Source organism: Ranitomeya imitator, chromosome 5 (genome assembly GCF_032444005.1).
Source record: "Ranitomeya imitator isolate aRanImi1 chromosome 5, aRanImi1.pri, whole genome shotgun sequence".
Lineage (NCBI taxonomy): Eukaryota > Metazoa > Chordata > Amphibia > Anura > Dendrobatidae > Ranitomeya > Ranitomeya imitator.
Genome location: NC_091286.1, coordinates 110,469,662 through 110,492,584, shown reverse-complemented (window position 1 = coordinate 110,492,584; position 22,923 = coordinate 110,469,662). Strand labels below are relative to the sequence as shown.

Below are 22,923 nucleotides of genomic sequence, written 5' to 3'. Positions count from 1 at the left end.
GCTTTTTGGGCAAAGGCATCAACAGAGTTTACAGAAGAAAAAAAAAAAAAAAAAAAAAAAAAAGAGGCATTCAAAGAAAAGAACACGGTCCCTACAGTCAAACATGGCGGAGGTTCCCTGATGTTTTGGGGTTGCTTTGCTGCCTCTGGCACTGGACTGCTTGACCGTGCATGGCATTATGAAGTGTGGAGACTACCAACAAATTTTGCAGGATAATGTAGGGCCCAGTGTGAGAAAGCTGGGTCTCCCTCAGAGGTCATGGGTCTTTCAGCAGGACAATGACACAAAACACACTTCAAAAAGCACTAGAAAATGGTTTGAGAGAAAGCACTGGAGACTTCTAAGGTGGCCAGCCTTGAGTCCAGACCTGAATCCCATAAAACACCTGTGGAGAGATCTAAAAATGGCAGTTTGGAGAAGGCACCCTTCAAATATCAGGGACCTGGAGCAGTTTGCCATAGAAGAATGGTCTAAAATTCCAGCAGAGCATTGTAAGAAACGCATTGATGGTTACCGGGAGCGGTTGGTCACAGTTATTTTGGCTAAAGGTTGTGCAATCAAGTATTAGGCTAAGGGTGCCAATACTTTTGTCTGGCCCAATTTTGGAGTTTTGTGTGAAATGATCAATGTTTTGCTTTTTGCTTCATTCTCTTTTGTGTTTTTCATTTTTAAAAAAATAGCAAAAAGGGCAGGAGATGCTTACCTGCTTAGGCAGGTAAGCATCTCCTGCCCTTTTTGCTATTTTTCTGAATTTTTGGAGGATCTTTGAATCCTGTTTTCGTGCTAGCATTTGTTTTTCATTTAAGACAAATTAAAAGAAGATAATACCAAAGAATTTGTGATTGCCATCATTTTCAGGAAGAAACTGAGTATTATCTGACAGAATTGCAGGGGTGTCAATACTTTTGGCCACAACTGTACATTGTGCACAGCTCATGCTTGTGGAGACATGGACCCCTGTAAATTAAGCAGGCTCTCATCACTACAGAAATGACAAATGTGGATGATAAATGCAGTTTAAGTACACTGCGGGGTGCAGAAGGGACAGGTGCATTTGGATTTGGTATGGCCTTCCCAAAACCCTGTCTGAGGCCGGTTTCCCACGTCAGTGGCTCCGGTACGTGAGGTGACAGTTTCCTCACGTACCGTAGCCACTGAAACACGTAGACACATTGAAATCAATGCATCTGTGCAGAGGTCATTGATTTTTTGCGGACCGTGTCTCAGTGTGCCAAACACGGAGACATGTCAGTGTTCGTTGGAGCGCACGGATTACACGTACCCATTAAAGTCAGTGGGTCCGTGTGCAGTGCAGGAGACAGCGCTACAGTAAGCACTGTCCCCCCCCCACTGGTGCTGAAGCCGCCATTCATATCATCTTTGCAGCAGCGTTTGCTGTAAAGTAGATATGAATATTCCTTTTTTTTTTTTTGTTTCTCGTGTTTAAAATAAAGATCCATGTGCCCACCCCCCTCCTACCCCCTGTGCGCCCACCCGCTGTTCTTAAAATACTCACCCGACTCCCTCGCTGGCTGGCGCTGCTTCCTGTCCTGGCCGCACCTTCTACTGTATGAGCGGTCACGTGGGGCCGCCGATTACAGTCATGAATATGCGGCTCCACCTGCCATAGGGGTGGAGCCGCATATTACTGTAAATGAGCGGCCCCACGTGACCGCTCATACAGTAGAAGGTGCGGCCAGGACAGGAAGCAGCGACAGCCAGCAAGGGAGCCGGGTGAGTATTAAGAACAGCGGGTGTGCGCACAGGGGGTTGGCACATGGATCTTTATTTTAAACACGAGAAACAAAAAAAAAAAAAAAAAAGGAATATTCATATCTGCTCTACAGCAAACGCTGCTGCAAAGAAGATATGAATGGCTGCTTCAGCACCAGATGCAGGGGACAGGACTAAACTTTAGCGCTGTCTCCTGCACGGTGCGTGTGGTACCCAGTGGGCACACGGGCGGCACACGTGTGCCGCTCGTGTGCCACACTGATGTGCTACAGAAACGCACGGCACACGGATAATTCCGGTACTGGAATTATCTGGACGTGTAGGACTGCCCTGATGACAAATGCACACCTAGCAGGATGCAGCAGGCCTCCACTGAAAAAGGCAAGGGGCAGCACAGGTGCAAACTACTGATAAAAACAGCCACCCCCACAATACCAGACACTGGAGAGGTTGGATGCCTAGTAGAAGAAAAAAAAAAAAAAAAAAAAAAATGATAAATACATTAAATGAGGGTTTGTTTTTTTCGTTTTTTCTGTTAGTTGAATTTTTTATATTATTGGTAGGACTCCAAGTAATGAGGACCCGTGACGTGGGTTGCGAGCTTATAGGGAACCTGTCACCCCACCGGCATCAGGGGCTTATCTGCAGCATTCTGTAATGCTGTAGATAAGCCCCCGATGTTACCTGAAAGAGGAGAAAAAGACGTTATATTATACTCACCCAGGGGCGGTCCCGCTGCTGGTTCGGTCAGATGGGCGTCTCTGGTCCGCTGCGGCGCCTCCCATCTTCATTACAAGACGTCCTCTTCTGATCTTCAGCCACGGCTCCGGCGCAGGCGTACTTTGCTCTGCCCTGTTGAGGGCAGACAAAGTACTGCAGTGCGCAGGCGCCGGGCCTCTCTGACCTTTCCGGCGCCTGCGCACTGCAGTACTATCCTCTGCCCTCAAGAGGGCAGAGCAAAGTACGCCTGCGCCGGAGCCATGGCTGAAGATCAGAAGAGGACGTCTTGTAATGAAGATGGGAGGCGCCGCAGCGGACCAGAGACGCCCGTTTGACCGGACCAGCAGCGGGACCGGCCCTGGGTGAGTATAACGTCTTTTTCTCCTCTTTCAGGTAACATCGGGGGCTTATCTACAGCATTACAGAATGCTGTACATAAGCCCCTGATGCCGGTGGGCTTACCTCACCCGCGATTTTCAGGGTGACAGGTTCCCTTTATCTATTTTGGCCAAAATATTAACCAATACCTCATTTAATGTATTTATCATATATGCATTATTTTTTGCACTTTTTAGATCAGATCTTTTTTTGCAGGATGTGGCCAGGCCTTTTTTTGTTTGCTTGGTTTATTGGGGCATCTATCCCTGTGTGCTGCATACTATAGTGCTGGGCAGCCCGCCTGTTAATACAGGGAGGTCATTAATAGGCTGCAAACCAGACCCTGTGCATCACACTTACCTGTGTGACTGGCGTCCTTTGCAAGCTATATCAATGTGCATTTTTTCTACTAGGCAGTGTGGGGGGGGGGTTCGCTGTTTATACCAGTAGTTTGCACCTGTGCTGCCCCTTGCTTTTTATCAGTGGAGGCCTGCTGCATCCTGCTAGTTGTGCATTTGTCATCAGACAGGGTTTTGAGAAGGCCGTATATCTTATGGTATGTGCTTTTTTTAGTTTTTTCTATGTTAGCTGTATTTGGAAGGGCAGAATTGCCGATTTCATTTGAGGGGCGAGGAGCGATAGCACTTTTCCTAAACCTTTGTGCTACCAGTAACGTGCAAGCCCCATAGATTTCCATTGACAGATGATGGACCCAAGTGGGGAGTTTTTTTTTTTTTTTTTTTTTTTGTGGATTGAGTTGAAGCTTTTATTGGGAATATTTTATATAACATTTTAGATCACTTTTATCCTGCGCTCTGTGCTGAGCGCTTACATCAGGGTTGTGAGGCGTTTCACAATGATGTGATTAAGATGAAATCCCCGAGAGATCCATTCACTATAACGAGGCAACAGTTATTCTGGAATCCAATCTGTTTGGTCTCTTTTTCAGAGGTGCACGAAACTGACTGAAAGTGCTTTCATGCACACTTAACCCCTTCACGACCTTGAGATTTTCCATTTTTGCTCCCCTTTTTTTCCCCAGAGCCTTAACTTTTTCATTTTTCCACCAATATGGCCATGTGACAGCATTTTTTTTTTTTCCGCGAGACGAGTTGTACTTTTGAACACCACCATTAATTTGACCATATATTGTACTGTGTGCTAGAAGACCTGCAAGGGTACCTGACCACACCACCAGGCAAAGGCATCATCAATGCTGGACGAGGGACCAGTGGGCCTCAGTGCTGCTCACTGATGAAAGTCAACTCACACAGAGAAGAAATGATGGCCGCTAAAGATGTTGGAGATGTCAAGGAGAGCATCAGCCAGGGTTGTCACCAGACAACTCTTTGGTGGTGGTGTTACAGTGTGGGCAGGTGCATCTAGTCAATACAGAACTGCCCTACACTTTGTGACTGATCCAGTGAAAAGCCCGTACTACTTGAACACCATTAATCCAGTCAATGTGCCTCTGCATGAACAGAGAACTAATTTAATTTTCATGGACAACGATGCTCAAGGTCATCAAAATAGCATCATTAGTGAACTGCTGTTGGAGAATGGGGGACCTCAAATGGAGAGGTCTGCATTTCTCCAGAGCTGAATCCCATAGAAAAATCAATGTAGAGGCTTGTTTCGCTGTACCCCAGAACCTCAATAACCCTTCAAGAAGAGTTGGATGCCAAGTCTCAGCAGACAATAACTCGACTTTTGACCAGCACGAGCCATCATCCTCAAGGTGTAATTGATGCTGAAGGCCACATGACAAGTTATGGAGACTCTGACATTTAATTTTTCTTATTCATTTTTTTTTTTTGGGAGGGGAGAGGGGGGGCAGTTGTACCACTGCTCTAGGCTTGTTTGAGATTAGGAAATTGGCATTGCATGTGTCTACTTAATTTTCCATAAATTTCACCCAAAAGCCAAACATCCCCAATTTTTTGTGAGTAGTGTATTTACCGTCTACATCATAGGGTTAAATGAATGGTGTCATTCAAAACTAACATTCAGCCCACACAAAAATAAACAAACAAAAAAGTTCTCATACAGTAATACAGGAGGAAATACAAAACGTGCAAACATGAAAAAACACTGGGTCTTTAAAAGGGTGAATATTGAATAAGAATTCTAAACTATGTATTTTGCGCAAGGAAATTCACAGGGTATATGTTTTCTAGCAATGATTTCTGACCAAATTGGATTAGTGAAATTTTTTATGTTAAAAGAAATGTATGGAGTAGCCTGCCGGAGCCATCAATCTATTACAAGAAGGTGCCCTACTGTATGATAGGGAAAGGTCATGTCTCTCCCACAGGCAAAATCAATATGACCACAATTCCCAGCACGGCCATTCAGCAGTGATATAACTCCCAGAGAAGAGGAGTAATCAATGAGATCAGCAAACACCTCTGTCAGCAGCCGCTCCGCAGTACGGATGTGGAAAGCAGCACTGCACCAAGCAGGGAGGGACGCTCGCATGGTCTGTAGGAGACCAGGACAACTACTCCTAACCCCCCTCCTAACAACTCTAGAACGTTACTTAAAGGGGGGCCACTATCTGCATTATAACAATACAGGCAAAAGTAAAAGGTGCAATTACACTGAAAAATCGAGAACGCGCTCCTGGGAACAATCACAATCATACAGTCTATCACCTGATGAGCAATGCAAACCGCTCGTTCATCCAATGAAATAATTTTTTGGTTTTCACGAAGGATCACTGTTCTTGGCAGCACATTGTCCTGTGTAAACAAAACACGTGCTGCCGAGAAAAAGAGCAACCAACAAACACAATCTATGACAGATCATTCAGTGAGCATCATTAAACAGGTTGTCCACTACTTTTTCACTGATGACCTGGATAGGTCATCAATATCTGACGATGGGATACGACACCCGAACCTGCTCATCAGCTGTTAGCGGTATCGGCCAAAAGTAGTCCATTGCGGAGTTGGCCTTTCTTCTCATAGTGGCCGTGGCCTGGCACTACACCTCCGCCTGCTATTCAAATCAATAGGAGGCGGATGTACAGTACAGGGTGGTTTGCACGTTAATGCCCGGGCCAATTTTTACCATTTTGACCACTGTCCCTTTATGAGGTTATGACTCTGGAACGCTTCAACGGATCCTGATGATTATGACACTGTTTTCTCGTGACATATTGTACTTCATGATAGTTGTAAAATTTATTTGATAAGACTTGCGTTTATTTGTGAAAAAAACGGAAATTTGGGGAAAATTTCGCAATTTTCCTACTTTGAATTTTTATGCCCTTTAATCACAGAGATATGTCACACAAAATACTTAATAAGTAACATTTCCCACATGTCTACTTTACATCAGCACAATTTTGGAACCAAAACTTTTTTTTGTTAAGGTACCTTCACACTGACCAACTTCACAACGATATCGCTAGCGATCCATGACGTTGCAGCCTCCTGGATAGCGATATCGTTGTGTTTGACACGCAGCAGCGATCAGGATCCTGCTGTGACATCGTTGGTCGGAGCTAGAAGGCCAGCACTTTATTTCGTCGCTGGACTCCCGCAGACATCGCTGAATCGGCGTGTGTGTGACACCGATTCAGCGATGTCTTCACTGGTAACCAGGTTAAACATCGGGTTACTAAGCGCAGGGCCGCGCTTAGTAACCCGATGTTTACCCTGGTTACCAGTGTAAATGTAAAAAAAAAAACAAAAAACACTACATACTTACATTCCGATGTCTGTCCCTCGGCACTGCTTCCCTGCACTGTGAGCGCCGGCCAGCCGGAAAGCAGAACACAGCGGTGACGTCACCGCTGTGCTTTTCCAGCCGGCGCTCACAGTCAGTGCAGAGAAGCACAGCGCCCGGGGACAGACACCGGAATGTAAGTATGTAGTGTTTGTTTTTTTACTTTTACGCTGGTAACCAGGGTAAACATCGGGTTACTAAGCGCGGTCCTGCGCTTAGTAACCCGATGTTTACCCTGGTTACGAGGGGACTTCGCATAGTTGGTCGCTGGAGAGCTGTGTGACAGCTCTCCAGCGACGCTGCAGCGATCGGGATCGTTGTCTAGATCGCTGCAGCGTCGCTAAATGTGAAGGTACCTTTAGGCAGTTATAAGGGTTAAAGTTGACCAGCAGTTTCTCATTTTTACAACACTTTTTTTTTTTTTTTTTTTTAAGGGACTACATCACATTAGAAGTCATTTTGAGGGGTCTATATGATAGAAAATAACCAAGTGTGACACCATTCTAAAAACTGCACATCTCATGGTGCTCAAAACCATATTCAACAAGTTTATTAACCCTTCAGGTGTTTCACAGAAATTTTTGGAATGTTTAAAAAAAAATAAACATTTCACTTTTTTCACAAAAAATTTACTTCAGCTCCAATTTGTTTTATTTCACCAAGGGTAACAGGAGAAATAGGACCCTAAAAGTTGTTGTGCAATTTGTCCTGAGTACGCAGATACCCCATATGTGGGGGTAAACCACTGTTTGGGCGCACAGCAGAGCTCGGAAGGGAAGGAGCGCAATTTGACTTTTCAATGCAAAATTGACTGGAATTGAGATAGGACGCCATGTCGCGTTTGGAGAGCCCTTGATGTGCCTAAACATTGAAACCCCCCACAAGTGACACCATTTTGGAAAGTAGACCCCCTAAGAAACTTATCTAGTTGTGTGGTGAGCATGTTAACCCACCAAGTTCTTCACAGAAGTTTATAATGCAGAGTTGTAAAAATAAAAAATCATATTTTTTCACAAAAATGATCTTTTCGCCCCCCCATTTTTTATTTTCCCAAGGGTAACAGAAGAAATTGGACCCCAAAAGTTGTTGTGCAATTTGTCCTGAGTACGCCGATACCCCATATGTGGGGGTAAACCACTGTTTGGGCGCATGGCAGAGCTAAGGAACTTATCTAGATGTGTTGTGAGAGCTTTGAACCCCCAAGTGTTTCACTACAGTTAATAACGCAGAGCCATGAAAATAAAAAAATTTTAGCCCCCAGTTTTGCATTTTCCCAAGGATAACAGGAGAAATTGGACCCCAAAAGTTGTTGTGCAATTTGCCCTGAGTACGCGGATACCCCATATGCGGGGGGGGAACCACCGTTTGGGCACATGGCAGAGCTTGAAAGGGAAGGAGCGCCATTTGGAATGCAGACTTAGATGGAATGGTCTGCAGGCGTCACATTGCGTTTGCAGAGCCCCCAATGTACCTAAACAGTAGAAACCCCCCACAAGTGACCCCATATTGGAAACGACCCCCCAAGGAACTTATCTAGATGTGTTGTGAGAACTTTGAACCCCCAAGTATTTCACTACAGTTTATATAACGCAGAGCCGTGAAAATAAGTCATTTTCTTCCCAGAAAAATGGTTTTTTAGCCCCCCAAATTTTTATTTTCCCAAGGGTAACAAGAGAAATTGGACCCCAAAAGTTGTTGTCCAATTTGTCCTGAGTACGTTGATACCCCATATGTTGGGGTAAACCCCTGTTTGGGCGCACAGGAGAGCTCGGAAGGGAAGGAGCACTGTTTTACTTTTTCAACGCAGAATTGGCTGGAATTGAGATCGGACGCCATGTCGCGTTTGGAGAGCCCCTGATGTGCCGAAACAGTGGAAACCCCCCCAATTATAACTGAAACCCTAACCCTAGCCCCACCCCTAACCTTACCCCTAACCCCTACGGGAAAAAGGAAATAAATACATTTTTTTAATTTATTTTTCCCTAAGGGGGTGATGAAGGGGGGTTTGATTTACTTTTATAGCGGGGTTTTAGCGGATTTTTATGATTGGCCGCCGTCACAGACTAAAAGACGCTTTTTATTGCAAAAAATAGTTTTTGCGTTTCCACATTTTGAGAGCTATAATTTTTCCATATTTTGGTCCACAGAGTCACGTGAGGTCTTGTTTTTTGCGGGACGAGTTGACGTTTTTATCGGTAACATTTTCGGGCACGTGACATTTTTTGATCGCTTTTTATTCCGATTCTTGTGAGGCAGAATGACCAAAAACCAGCTATTCATGAATTTCTTTTGGGTGAGGCGTTTATACCGTTCTACGTTTGGTAAAATTCATAAAGCAGTTTTATTCTTCGGGTCAGTACGATTACAGCGACACCTCATTTATATCATTTTTTTTATGTTTTGCCGCTTTCATACGATAAAAATTATTTTATAGAAAAAAAAATTATTTATGCATCGCTTTATTCTGAGGACTATAACTTATATTCTTTCATTGATGATGCTGTATGGCGGCTCATTTTTTGCGGGACAAGATGACGTTTTCAGCGGTACCATGGTTATTCATATCGGTCTTTTTGATCGTGTGTTATTCCACTTTTTGTTCGGCGGTATGATAATAAAGCGTTGCTTTTTGCCTCTTTTTTTACCGTGTTCACTGAAGGGGTTAACTAGCGGTTTTATAGGCGGGGTCTTTACAGACGCGGCGATACAAAATATGTGTACTCTTTTTTATTATTTAGATAAAGAAATGTATTTATGGGAACAATATTTTTTTTTCTTTATTTAGGAATTTTTTTTTTTTTTATTACACATGTGAATATATATATATTTTTTTACTTCATAACATTGCCCCGGGGGAGGCATCATGTTATAGGGTCAGATCGCTGATCTGACACTTTGCAGAGCACTGTGTCAGATCAGCGATCTGACATGCAGGGCTGCAGGCTTACCAGCGCTTGCTCTGAACAGGCGCTGGTAACAAAAAAACAAAACAAAAAAAGGATGGAGCGGTGCATTAAGTATTGTCAGCCTGTGTAATCAGGATACTAAGGCTATGTGCACACGTTGCAGATTTTACTGGAATTTTCTGAGCAGGTTCTGAATTTCTAGGCAGAAAACGCAGGTCAGAATTTGCGTATGTGCACACGTTACAGATTTTTGTGCAGATTTCTTCCTTTTTTTTTACCCTTGCAGATTTCTATTATGGAATGGGTGCAGAAACGCAGATCTGCAAAAAGAAGTGACATGATCCTTTTTTAATCAGCACCGTGAGCCATCACCATGTGGCAGCATACGCAGCACCGTGAGCCATCACAATGTGGCAGCATACGCAGCACCGTGAGCTATCACCATGTGGCAGCATACGCAGCACCGTGAGCCATCACCATGTGGCAGCATACGCAGCACCGTGAGCCATCACCATGTGGCAGCATACGCAGCACCGTGAGCTATCACCATGTGGCAGCATACGCAGCACCGTGAGCCATCACCATGTGGCAGCATACGCAGCACCGTGAGCCATCACCATGTGGCAGCATACGCAGCACCGTGAGCCATCACCATGTGGCAGCATACGCAGCACCGTGAGCCATCACCATGTGGCAGCATACGCAGCACCGTGAGCCATCACCATGTGGCAGCATACGCAGCACCGTGAGCCATCACCATGTGGCAGCATACGCAGCACCGTGAGCCATCACCATGTGGCAGCATACGCAGCACCGTGAGCCATCACCATGTGGCAGCATACGCAGCACCGTGAGCCATCACCATGTGGCAGCATACGCAGCACCGTGAGCCATCACCATGTGGCAGCATACGCAGCACCGTGAGCCATCACCATGTGGCAGCATACGCAGCACCGTGAGCCATCACCATGTGGCAGCATACGCAGCACCGTGAGCCATCACCATGTGGCAGCATACGCAGCACCGTGAGCCATCACCATGTGGCAGCATACGCAGCACCGTGAGCCATCACCATGTGGCAGCATACGCAGCACCGTGAGCCATCACCATGTGGCAGCATACGCAGCACCGTGAGCCATCACCATGTGGCAGCATACGCAGCACCGTGAGCCATCACCATGTGGCAGCATACGCAGCACCGTGAGCCATCACCATGTGGCAGCATACGCAGCACCGTGAGCCATCACCATGTGGCAGCATACGCAGCACCGTGAGCCATCACCATGTGGCAGCATACGCAGCACCGTGAGCCATCACCATGTGGCAGCATACGCAGCACCGTGAGCCATCACCATGTGGCAGCATACGCAGCACCGTGAGCCATCACCATGTGGCAGCATACGCAGCACCGTGAGCCATCACCATGTGGCAGCATACGCAGCACCGTGAGCCATCACCATGTGGCAGCATACGCAGCACCGTGAGCCATCACCATGTGGCAGCATACGCAGCACCGTGAGCCATCACCATGTGGCAGCATACGCAGCACCGTGAGCCATCACCATGTGGCAGCATACGCAGCACCGTGAGCCATCACCATGTGGCAGCATACGCAGCACCGTGAGCCATCACCATGTGGCAGCATACGCAGCACCGTGAGCCATCACCATGTGGCAGCATACGCAGCACCGTGAGCCATCACCATGTGGCAGCATACGCAGCACCGTGAGCCATCACCATGTGGCAGCATACGCAGCACCGTGAGCCATCACCATGTGGCAGCATACGCAGCACCGTGAGCCATCACCATGTGGCAGCATACGCAGCACCGTGAGCCATCACCATGTGGCAGCATACGCAGCACCGTGAGCCATCACCATGTGGCAGCATACGCAGCACCGTGAGCCATCACCATGTGGCAGCATACGCAGCACCGTGAGCCATCACCATGTGGCAGCATACGCAGCACCGTGAGCCATCACCATGTGGCAGCATACGCAGCACCGTGAGCCATCACCATGTGGCAGCATACGCAGCACCGTGAGCCATCACCATGTGGCAGCATACGCAGCACCGTGAGCCATCACCATGTGGCAGTATATACAGCACTGTGAGCTATCACCATGTGGCAGTATATACAGCACTGTGAGCTATCACTATGTGGCAGTATATACAGCACTGTGAGCTATCACTATGTGGCAGTATATACAGCACTGTGAGCTATCACCATGTGGCAGTATACACAGCACTGTGATCCCCGCCCTCCCTTCCTGCTGTATGAGGTCACTGTCCCCGGTCACTGTATCTGCCCCCCGCTCACACACGGTCCGTCCGGTGCCCCCATAAGGTTGGGCTGCCCCCAGCACTCACTCGTCCTCCTTCATGACGCCGTCCTCGGTGATGGGCCGGACCGGGGCTATGTGGCCGGTGTCGGTGCTGTAATTGCGGAAACACACCGTCAGCTTCTCGTCAAAGTCGTTGACCAGATCCTCCATGGACTTGAAGCCCCCCATGATGTCCCCCGAGAAGTTGTTGTCCAGCTCGGTCAGGTCCTCCAGGGAGCTCCGGCCGCCCACGGGGGGATCAGCTCCGGGGCACGGACCGGGGGAGTTGGAGTTCACATGATCCAGACGGTTCTTCGTCCCGGGAGAAGAAGGCGGAGGACGGAACTCATAGAAGTCCTGCCAGTCCTCGTCAAGCTGTGCGAGCGGCGCCGCCATGTCCGTGCGGGGGTCCCGGGCTGTGTGCGTTGCAGGGGGCGCTCCCGATACCCCCACTGGTCCGGGACTGGTGGCTGCACCCCCGGACGTGACACTTCAGCCGCCCGTCCGCTCTCGGCACCAGCGGCGGGCGCACGTCACTGGCGATAGTGCGGCCAGCACAGCACTGACTGGACGTCCTTGCGGGATCTAAGCCTTGAATGAAGGGAGAGTGGGAGGAGTCACCGCACGTCAGGCAGGCGGCGGCCATGTTATCTCCTGGCAGGACCTCACTCGTGTTTACAACTGCGGGGAGCAGTCACGTGACTTGCGGGTTTCGGGATTTTCCTGTGAGAAGTTGAACTGTCCCTTGTGTCAGAAAAATGGCAGTCAGTCCTGATATGGCGGGTAATGCTTCCCTGCCCTTCAACCCTGCTTCTAAAGCCGTAGGACGCGTTACCTTCTCAAGTGCAACCATGGTAACACCAAGTGTTGCGCCATTATCTCTGAGCGCCCCTATAAGCCGCCTGAGTGCCCCCCAGCCCCAGGAGCAATGCTCTCCGTGGTCTGGACAGCCTGAGCCCAATGGGACATTCCCTTATCCTACACAAGAACTATTTTATAGGCCGTGTTCACACGGTGCAGATTTTATAGGCCGTGTTCACACGGTGCAGATTTTATAGGCCGTGTTCACACGGTGCAGATTTTATACACATCTGTAAACTGAAATCAGCATTTCAGCGTGAACCATTTGCTCCCAGTTATTCGTGTATTTCCAATATTATCTGCGGAATCCTGAAACAACAGCCGGCAGTGGTGTAACAGGCGGTCATGCACATGGCAGTGTGGCAAACACTGGATGTTCGGGCCCCTCGCTCAATTGACTGGGGTCTGGGTCCGGTACTGTCCTGGTTCCCGAACCCAAACTTTTTGTATCTGTTCGGCTGAAGCTACCAGACCCGAACATCCAGGTATCCGCCCATCTCTAGACAGGAGACTGTGCATCAGCATGGGTGTCATCAGCATAGAGACGGTACTGAAAACTAAATCTACTGATTGTCCAATAGGGGCAGTGTATAAGGAGAAGAGGAAGGGGCCTAGGACTGATCCTTGGAACCTCAACACTACGGGGAAGAGGAGCCAGCAAAAGATACAGTGAAGGAGCGGACAGAGAGGTAGGAGGAGAACCAGGAGAGAATGTTTCCATGAGGCCGATGTAACGGAGCATAGTGAGGAGGAGCTGGTGATCCACAGTGTCAAATGCAGCAAAGAGATCCAGGAGAAGCAGCATGGAGTAGTGACCATTAGACTTATTGTATTTAGGCCAATATCACAAGTCCATTTATTTCCAGTACCAGAAAAAATGATATTTGAGATGTCCGTGTGTGTAATATGTGTTGCAACCGTGTGCCGCATCAGTACCACACGGACAGCCGCTGGGGAAGAAGCACTACAATAAGCGCTGTTCCCCAGCAGCTGGTGCTGAAGACGGCTCTCATCATCCTCCTCTGCTCTGCCGGCGATCAGCGCAGGCAGAGAAGAATGATGAGAGTTATATTAACCCCTTAGCGACCGCCGATACGCCTTTTAACGGCGGCCGCTAAGGGTACTTAAACCACAGCGCCGTTAATTAACGGCGCTGTGGAAAAAGTGTATAGCGCCCCCCACAGGCCGATTTTCTCCGGGGTCTCGGCTGCCGAGGGTAGCCGAGACCCCAGAGAACATGATTCGGGGGGTTTTTAACCCTCCCCGCATTTGCGATCGCCGGTAATTAACCGTTTACCGGCGATCGCGCAAAAAAAAAAAAAAAAAAGCGATCTCTTTTTAATTTCTCTGTCCTCCGATGTGATCGCACATCGGAGGACAGAGAAAAGGGGTCCCAGATGGCCCCCCAATACTCACCTAGCTCCCCCGATGCTCCTCGTGTCTCCCGGTGGGCGCCGCCATCTTCAAAATGGCGGGCGCATGCGCAGTGCGCCCGCCGGCCGGCACCGGGAGAATCTTTGGGGTCTCGGCTGCCTGGGGTAGCCGAGACCCCAAAGAGCATGATCGGGGGTCGGTTTTAGCGACCCCTGTTTTGCGATCGCTGGTAATTAACTGTTTACCGGCGACCGCAAAAAAAAAAAAAAAAAAAAAGTAAAGTGTAATTCTCTGTCCTCTGATGTGATCGCACATCAGAGGACAGAGAAATAGGGGGATTCGGGGACCCTAGCATACTCACCTAGGTCCCTGGATCCTCTTGCTGCTCCTCCTGGCCGCCGGCAGAAGAACATGGCGGACGCATGCCCAGTGCGCCCGCCATCTGTCTCCATCTGCCGGCCGGCAGGAGAACAGCGGTTAGGGCTAAAATTAGGGTTAGGGGTAGGGGTAGGGTTAGGGGTAGGGTAGGGGTAGGGTAGGGTTAGGTTAGGGGTAGGGTTACGGCTAGGGTTAGGTTAGGGGTAAGGTTAGGGGTAGGGTTACGGCTAGGGTTAGGTTAGGGGTAGGGTTAGGTTAGGGGTTAGGTTAGGGGTAGGGTTGGGGCTAAATTTAGGGTTAGGGTTGGGGCTAAATTTAGGGTTAGGGTTGGGGCTAAATTTAGGGTTAGGCTTCTTTCACACTTACGTCGGTACGGGGCCGTCGCAATGCGTCGGCCCGACATACCGACGCACGTTGTGAAAATTGTGCACAACGTGGGCAGCAGCTGTAGTTTTTCAACGCATCCGCTGCCCAATCTATGTCCTGGGGAGGAGGGGGCGGAGTTACGGCCACGCATGCGCGGTCAGAAATGGCGGATGCGACGTACAAAAAAAGTTTCATTGAACGTTTTTTTGTGCCGACGCTCCGCCAAAACACAACTGATCCAGTGCACGACGGACGCGACGTGTGGCCATCCGTCACGATCCGTCGGCAATACTATGGGCAAAAAACGCATCTTGCGGGCACATTTGCAGGATCCGTTTCTTGTCCAAAACGACGGATTGCGACGGAATGCCAAACAACGCAAGTGTGAAAGTAGCCTTAGGGCTAGGGTTAGGGTTTGGGCTAAAGTTAGGGCTAGGGTTGGGGCTAAAGTTAGGGTTAGAGCTGGGATTAGGTTTAGGGTTTGGATTAGGGTTGGTATTAGGGTTAGGGTTGGCATTAGGGTTACGCTTGGGATTAGGGTTAGGTTTGGGATTAGGGTTAAGGTTAGGGTTGTGATTAGGGGTGTATTGGGATTAGGGTTAGGTTTGAGGTTAGGGTTGAGATTAGGATTAGGGGTGTGTTGGATTTAGGGTTTTGATTAGGGTTATGGTTAGGGTTGACATTAGGGTTGTTTTGGGGTAAGGGTTGTGATTATGGTTAGGGTTAGTGATTAGGATTATGGATCAGGTTGGGATTAGGGTTAGGGGTTGGAGCTAGAATTGGGGGGTTTCCACTGTTTAGGTACATCAGGGGGTCTCCAAACACGACAGCCAATTTTGCGCTCAAAAAGTCAAATGGTGCTCCCTCCCTTCTGAGCTCTGCCGTGCGCCCAAACAGTGGGTTACCCCCACATATGGGGCATCAGCGTACTCGGGATAAATTGGACAACAACTTCTGGGGTCCAATTTCTCTTGTTACCCTTGTGAAAATAAAAACTTGGGGGCTACAAAATCTTTTTTGTGAAAAAAAAAATATTTTTTATTTTCACGACTCTGCATTCTAAACTTCTGTGAAGCACTTGGGCATTCAAAGTTCTCACCACACATCTAGATAAGTTCCTTGGGGGGTCTAGTTTCCAAAATGGGGTCACTTGTGGGGGGTTACTACAGTTTAGGTATATCAGGGGCTCTGCAATCGCAACATAATGCCCACAGACCATTCTATCAAAGTCTGCATTCCAAAAAGGCGCTCCTTCCCTTCCGAGCTCTGCCGTGCGCCCAAACAGTGGTTTACCCCCACATATGGCACATCAGCGTACTCGGGATAAATTGGACAACAACTATTGCAGTCCAATTTCTCCTGTTACCCTTGTGAAAATAAAAACTTGGGGGCTACAAAATCTTTTTTGTGAAAAAAAAAAATATTTTTTATTTTCACGACTCTGCATTCTAAACTTCTGTGAAGCACTTGGGCATTCAAAGTTCTCACCACACATCTAGATAAGTTCCTTGGGGGGTCTAGTTTCCAAAATGGGGTCACTTGTGGAGGGTTTCTACTGGTTAGGTACATCAGGGGCTCTGCAAATGCAACATAATACCCGCAGACCATTCTATCAAAGTCTGCATTCCAAAACGGCGCTCCTTCCTTCCGAGCTCTGCCGTGCGCCCAAACAGTGGTTTACCCCCACATATGGGGTACCAGCATACTCAAGACAAATTGGACAACAACTTTTGGGTTCCAATTTCTCTTGTTACCCTTGTAAAAATAAAAACTTGGGGGCTACAATATCTTTTTTGTGGAAAAAAAAAATATTTTTTATTTTCACGGCTCTGCATTATAAACTTCTGTGAAGCACTTGGGCATTCAAGGTTCTCACCACACATCTAGATAAGTTCCATGGGGGGTCTAGTTTCCAAAATGGGGTCACTTGTGGGGGATTTCTACTGTTTAGGCACATCAGGGGCTCTCCAAACGCGACATGGCGTCCGATCTCAATTCCAGCCAATTCTACATTGAAAAAGTAAAACGGCACTCCTTCTCTTCCAAGCTCTGCGGTGCGCCCTAACAGTGGTTTACCCCCACATATTGGGTATCAGCGTACTCAGGAGAAATTGCACAACAACTTTTGTGGTCTAATTTCTCCTGTTACCCTTGTGAAAATAAAAATTTGTGGGCAAAAAGATCATTTTTGTAGAAAAAATTCGATTTTTTTTTTTCACGGCTCTACGTTATAAACTTCTGTGGAGCACATGGGGGTTCAAAGTGCTCGCCACACATCTAGATAAGTTCCTTAAGGGGTCTAGTTTCCAAAATGGTGTCACTTGTGGGGGGTTTCCACTGTTTAGGCACATCAGGGGCTCTCCAAACGCGACATGGCGTCCAATCTCAATTCCAGCCAATTCTACATTGAAAAAGTAAAACGGCGCTCCTTCACTTCCAAGCTCTGCGGTGCGCCCTAACAGTGGTTTACCCTCACATATGGGGTATCGACGTATTCAGGAGAAATCGCACAACAACTTTTGTGGTCTAATTTCTCCTGTTACCCTTGTGAAAATAAGAATTTGTGGGCAAAAAGATCATTTTTGTGTAAACAAAAGCGATTTTTTTATTTTCACGGCTCTACGTTATAAACTTCTGTGAAGCACTTGGGGGTTCAAAGTGCTCACCACACATCTAGATAAGTTCCTTAAGGGGTCTAGTTTCCAAAATGGTGTCACTTGTGGGGGGTTTCCACTGTTTAGGCACATCAGGGGCTCTCCAAACGCGACATGGCATCCAATCTCAATTCCAGCCAATTCAACATTGAAAAAGTAAAACGGCGCTCCTTCACTTCTAAGTTCTGCGGTGCGCCCTAACAGTGGTTTACCCCCACATATGGGGTATTGGCGTATTCAGGAGAAATTGCATAACAAAATTTATGGTTACATTTCTGTTTTTACACTTGTGAAAATAAAAAAAATGGTTCTGAATTAAGATGTTTGCAAAAAAAAGTTAAATGTTCATTTTTTCCTTCCACATTGTTTCAGTTCCTGTGAAGCACGTAAAGGGTTAATAAACTTCTTGAATGTGGTTTTGAGAACCTTGAGGGGTGTAGTTTTTAGAATGGTGTCACACTTCATTATTTTCTATCATATAGACCCCTCAAAATGACTTCAAATGTGATGTGGTCCCTAATAAAAAATGGTGTTGTAAAAATGAGAAATTGCTGGTCAACTTTTAACCCTTATAACTCCCTAACAAAAAAAAATTTTGTTTCCAAAATTGTGCTGATGTAAAGTAGACATGTGGGAAATGTTATTTATTAACTATTTTTCGTGACATATCTCTCTGATTTAAGGGCATAAAAATACAAAGTTTGAAAATTGCAAAATTTTAAAAATTTTCGCCATATTTCCGTTTTTTTCATAAATAATCGCAAGTAATATCGAAGAAATGTTACCACTAACATGAAGTACAATATGTCACGAAAAAACAATCTCAGAATCAGCGGGATCCGTTGAAGCGTTCCAGAGTTATAACCTCATAAAGTGACAGTGGTCAGAATTGCAAAAATTGGCTCGGTCATTAAGTACCAAATTGGCTCTGTCACTAAGGGGTTAAAGTCAGAAGGATGACAGCAGTTGGGGGCTTTTGGGACTCTTACTCCCATCATCCAACACATGCTGCCGCTAATAACAGTGACAGCAGGAGCCGATGATCGGGATATTCCTCAGCCGCCGCCTGCGATATAACAAAATAAATGAATGAAAAACCCGTCGTGGGTTCCCCCCTATTTTCTTGAACCAACCAGGCAAAATTTACAGCTGGGGGCTGCAACCGTCAGCTTCAGCAAGGTTGGTTATCAATAATAAAGGGGTCCCCACGCTGTTTTTGAAATTATTTAAATAATTTAAAAAAACAGCGTGGGGTCCCCCCTTTTTTGACAACCAGCCTTGCTAAAGCTCACAGCTGGGGCTGCTATTCTCAGGCCGGTAAGGGGCCATTGATATAGGCCTCCCCCAGCCTAAAAACAGCAGCCTGAAGTTCAATGAACACTTGCAGAATCACTTGCGTTCAAAAGCCGGCAGCGCTTTGGACTGAGCAGACAAAGACTCCATAATAACAGGGTCTGTACCACAGGACTGGCGTATAGCAAATGTGGTGCCAATATTCAAAAAGGGGACAAAAACTGAACTCGGAAATTATAGGCCAGTAAGCTTAACCTCTACTGTGGGTAAAATCCTGGAGGGCATTCTAAGGGATGCTATACTGGAGTATCTGAAGAGGAATAACCTCATGACCCAGTATCAGCACGGGTTTACTAGGGACCGTTCATGTCAGACTAATTTGATCAGTTTCTATGAAGAGTTCCGGATTGGACCAAGGGAACCCAGTGGACGTAGTGTATATGGACTTTTCAAAAGCTTTTCATACGGTGCCACACAAAAGGTTGATACATAAAATGAGAATAATGGGGATAGGGGAAAATATGTGCAAGTGGGTTGAGAGCTGGCTCAGGGATAGGAAACAAAGGGGGGTTATTAATGGAGCACACTCGGACTGGGTCGCGGTTAGCAGTGGGGTACCACAGGGGTCAGTATTGGGCCCTCTTCTTTTTAACATATTTATTAATGACCTTGTAGGGGGCATTCAGAGTAGAATTTCAATATTTGCAGATGACACTAAACTCTGCAGGGTAATCAATACAGAGGAGGACAATTTTATATTACAGGATGATTTATGTAAACTAGAAGCTTGGGCTGATAAATGGCAAATGAGCTTTAATGGAGATAAATGTAAGGTCATGCACTTGGGTAAAAGTAATAAGATGTATAATTATGTGCTTAATTCTAAAACTCTGGGCAAAACCGTCAATGAAAAAGACCTGGGTGTATGGGTGGATGACAAACTCATATTCAGTGGCCAGTGTCAGGCAGCTGCTACAAAGGCAAATAAAATAATGGGATGCATTAAAAGAGGCATAGATGCTCATGAGCAGAACATAATTTTACCTCTATACAAGTCACTAGTTCGACCACACTTAGAATACTGTGCACAGTTCTTGTCTCCGGTGTATAAGAAATACATAGCTGAACTGGAGCGGGTGCAGAGAAGAGCGACCAAGGTTATTAGAGGACTGGGGGGTCTGCAATACCAAGATAGGTTATTACACTTAGGGCTATTTAGTTCGGAAAAACGAAGACTAAGGGGTGATCTTATTTTAATGTATAAATACATGAAGGGACAGTACAAAGACCTTTCTGATGATCTTTTTAATCATAGACCTGAAACAGGGACAAGGGGGCATCCTCTACGTCTGGAGGAAAGAAGGTTAAAGCATAATAACAGACGCGGATTCTTTACTGTAAGAGCAGTGAGACTATGGAACTCTCTGCCGTATGATGTTGTAATGAGTGATTCATTACTTAAATTTAAGAGGGGCTGGATGCCTTTCTTGAAAAGTATAATGTTACAGGGTATATACACTAGATTCCTTGATAGGGCGCTGATCCAGGGAACTATTCTGATTGCCGTATGTGGAGTCGGGAAGGAATTTTTTTTCTCCAATGTGGAGCTTACTCTTTGCCACATGGTTTTTTTTTTTGCCTTCCTCTGGATCAACATGTTAGGGCATGTTAGGTTAGGCTATGGGTTGAACTAGATGGACTTATAGTCTTCCTTCAACCTTAATAACTTTGTAACTATGTGACATGTGCTGCGTTCAAAGGGCTGCCGATTCCTGACCGTGGGAACATACCCTTAGCGTTCTTACTGAAATGAATGCCTGTGTTGAGCTACACAAATTAAAGGGGTTTTCTCAGGAAAAAAAGTTAATTTTAATTAATAGATCTTGGAATAATAATTTCTACAATTAAATGTGATTAAATAAAATGTTTCTGTGCTGAGATAATCTTGTAAATCTGCGTCTGCTTTGTACTGTGTAATGGCTGTGTCCTATTTTTTGGTATGTGTATCTACCGATATGGTTGATAGGTGAGCCTGTGGAGATGTGTTATGGGGTTCCCCAGCTCTCTCCCCTTTTTTTCAGCTGGGATCTAAATAAATCAAATTAACCTTTCTCCCCGTTTTTTGTGGTATACTTTATGTTTGGGGAACCTGTAGAGATCAATGCGACTGAGGAATATACTGTACATACTTTCCCAGCACAAAATATTTCAATTTCCCATTAGGAGAACCCTTCATGATATTTGAGTGAACTATTACTTAGGGTACTGGTTGAATTTTTATAACACTGCATTGATTTATTTAATACTCTACACTTCTCTTGATAATACAAACCCTGGCAAAAATTATGGAATCACCGGCCTTGGGGGATGTTCTTCCAGTTGTTTAATTTTGTAGAAAAAAAGCAAATCACAGACATGGCACAAAACTAAAGTCATTTCAAATGGCAACTTTCTGGCTTTAAAAAACACTAAAAGAAATCAAGACCAAACATGTGGTAGTCAGTAATGGTTAATTTTTTAACCAAGCATAGGGAAAAAATTATGGAATCACTCAATTCTGAGGAAAAAATTATGGAATCATGAAAAACAACCAAAAAAAAACACTCCAAAACATCACTAGTATTTTGTTGCACCACCTCTGGCTTTTATAACAACTTGCAGTCTCTGAGGCCTGGACTTAATGAGTGTCAAACAGTACTCTTCATCAATCTGGCTCCAACTTTCTCTGATTGCTGTTGCCAGATCAGCTTTGCAGGTTGGAGCCTTGTCATGGACCATTTTCTTCAGCTTCCACCAAAGATTTTCAATTGGATTGAGATCCGGACTATTTGCAGGCCATGACATTGACCTTATGTCTTTTTTCAAGGAATGTTTTAACAGTTTTTGCTCTATGGCAGGATGCATTATCATCTTGAAAAATGATTTCATCATCTCCAAACATCCTTTCAATTGATGGGATAAGAAAAGTGTCCAAAATATCAACATAAACTTGTGCATTTATTGAAGATGTAATGACAGCCATCCCCCCAGTGCCTTTACCTGACATGCAGCCCCATATCATCAATGACTGTGGAAATTTGCATGTTCTCTTCAGGCAGTCATCTTTATGAATCTCATTGGAACGGCACCAAACTAAAGTTCCAGCATCATCAACTGGCCCAATGCAGATTCGTGATTCATCACTGAATATGACTTTCATCCAGTCGTCCACAGTCCATGATTGTTTTTCATTAGCCCATTGTAACCGTGTTTTTTTCTGTTTAGGTGCTAATGATGGCTTTCGTTTAACTTTTCTGAATGTAAATCCAATTTCCTTTAGGCGTTTTCTTACAGTTCGGTCACAGACGTTGACTCCAGTTTCCACCCATTCGTTCCTCATTTGTTTTGTTGTGCATTTCCTGTTTTGGAAACATATTGCTTTAAGTTTCCGGTCTTGATGCTTTGATGTCTTCCTTGGTCTACCAGTATGTTTGCCTTTAACAACCTTCCCATGTTGTTTGTATTTGGTCCAGATTTTAGACACAGCTGACTGTGAACAACCAACATCTTTTGCAACATTGCGTGATGATTTTGTCAAGGTGAAAATATATTTTCTTTATACACTTTTGTACTTTTATATTCTTATGCTGTGAAACAATAAGTTTTTTTTCCCTTCGCTTGCTAATGCAAATGTAACTGTATTTAACATGGCTGCCAGTATTCACCTTTGCCCTAATTCTGCTTTTGATGAGAAGCAAGTTTCACATTCCAGAAGCCAAGTATCATTTCTGTTGAAGTCGAAACTTAAAGTGACGTGGAGACAGGAGGATCCATCAGATGACGTCAGGACCAACCAGAAAGACTGAATACTAGATATATTGCTTAAACCCCGCCTAACCCCGCCCTCTGCACCCCTTCCCCCAATAGATCATATAATGTTGTGTATTAGGAAATAAAGTCAGTTGCTGTGACGTTGCTACACCTTGTAGACATATGAGCATGCACTGAGTTTGAACCAGCATTTTGTCTGACTCATTCTTATCCGGTACCAATGCTCTTATTCTGATTTGGAATGACTGGTGAAGGAAGGATATTGTCGTGACGACCCCAACAATTTGGCGCAACCAACGTGGGGCGTGGCCCACGATCCGAGACCCCCTGGACCCATGCCTGGACGTCCGTGGACGACACCCGTAGTGGCTGACCTCGAGGACTGATCACCCT

At 46.0% G+C, this 22,923-nt stretch overlaps 1 protein-coding gene and 1 long non-coding RNA gene across 4 annotated transcripts in view; one reads left to right on the top strand and one right to left on the bottom strand.

Annotated features, from left to right (window-relative positions):
* The window catches only part of FEZ2 (fasciculation and elongation protein zeta 2), a 79,482-nt gene extending 67,071 nt beyond the window's left edge, over nucleotides 1-12,411 (bottom strand). The window contains exon 1 of one of the 3 annotated variants that reach the window (XM_069769029.1): nucleotides 11,841-12,411. In XM_069769029.1, coding sequence (XP_069625130.1) covers nucleotides 11,841-12,190 — 350 coding nt within the window. In that variant the 5' untranslated portion in view covers nucleotides 12,191-12,411. The remainder of the gene's footprint in view (nucleotides 1-11,840) is intronic. The other 2 variants (XM_069769028.1, XM_069769030.1) reach the window with 2 other exon arrangements.
* Nucleotides 12,412-12,491: 80 nt separating this feature from the next.
* LOC138681495 (uncharacterized) lies at nucleotides 12,492-22,712 on the top strand. Its single transcript, XR_011321922.1, has 3 exons — nucleotides 12,492-12,577; nucleotides 13,237-13,344; nucleotides 22,233-22,712. It is a non-coding gene; the product is annotated as an uncharacterized lncRNA (long non-coding RNA).
* Nucleotides 22,713-22,923: the final 211 nt, after the last annotated feature.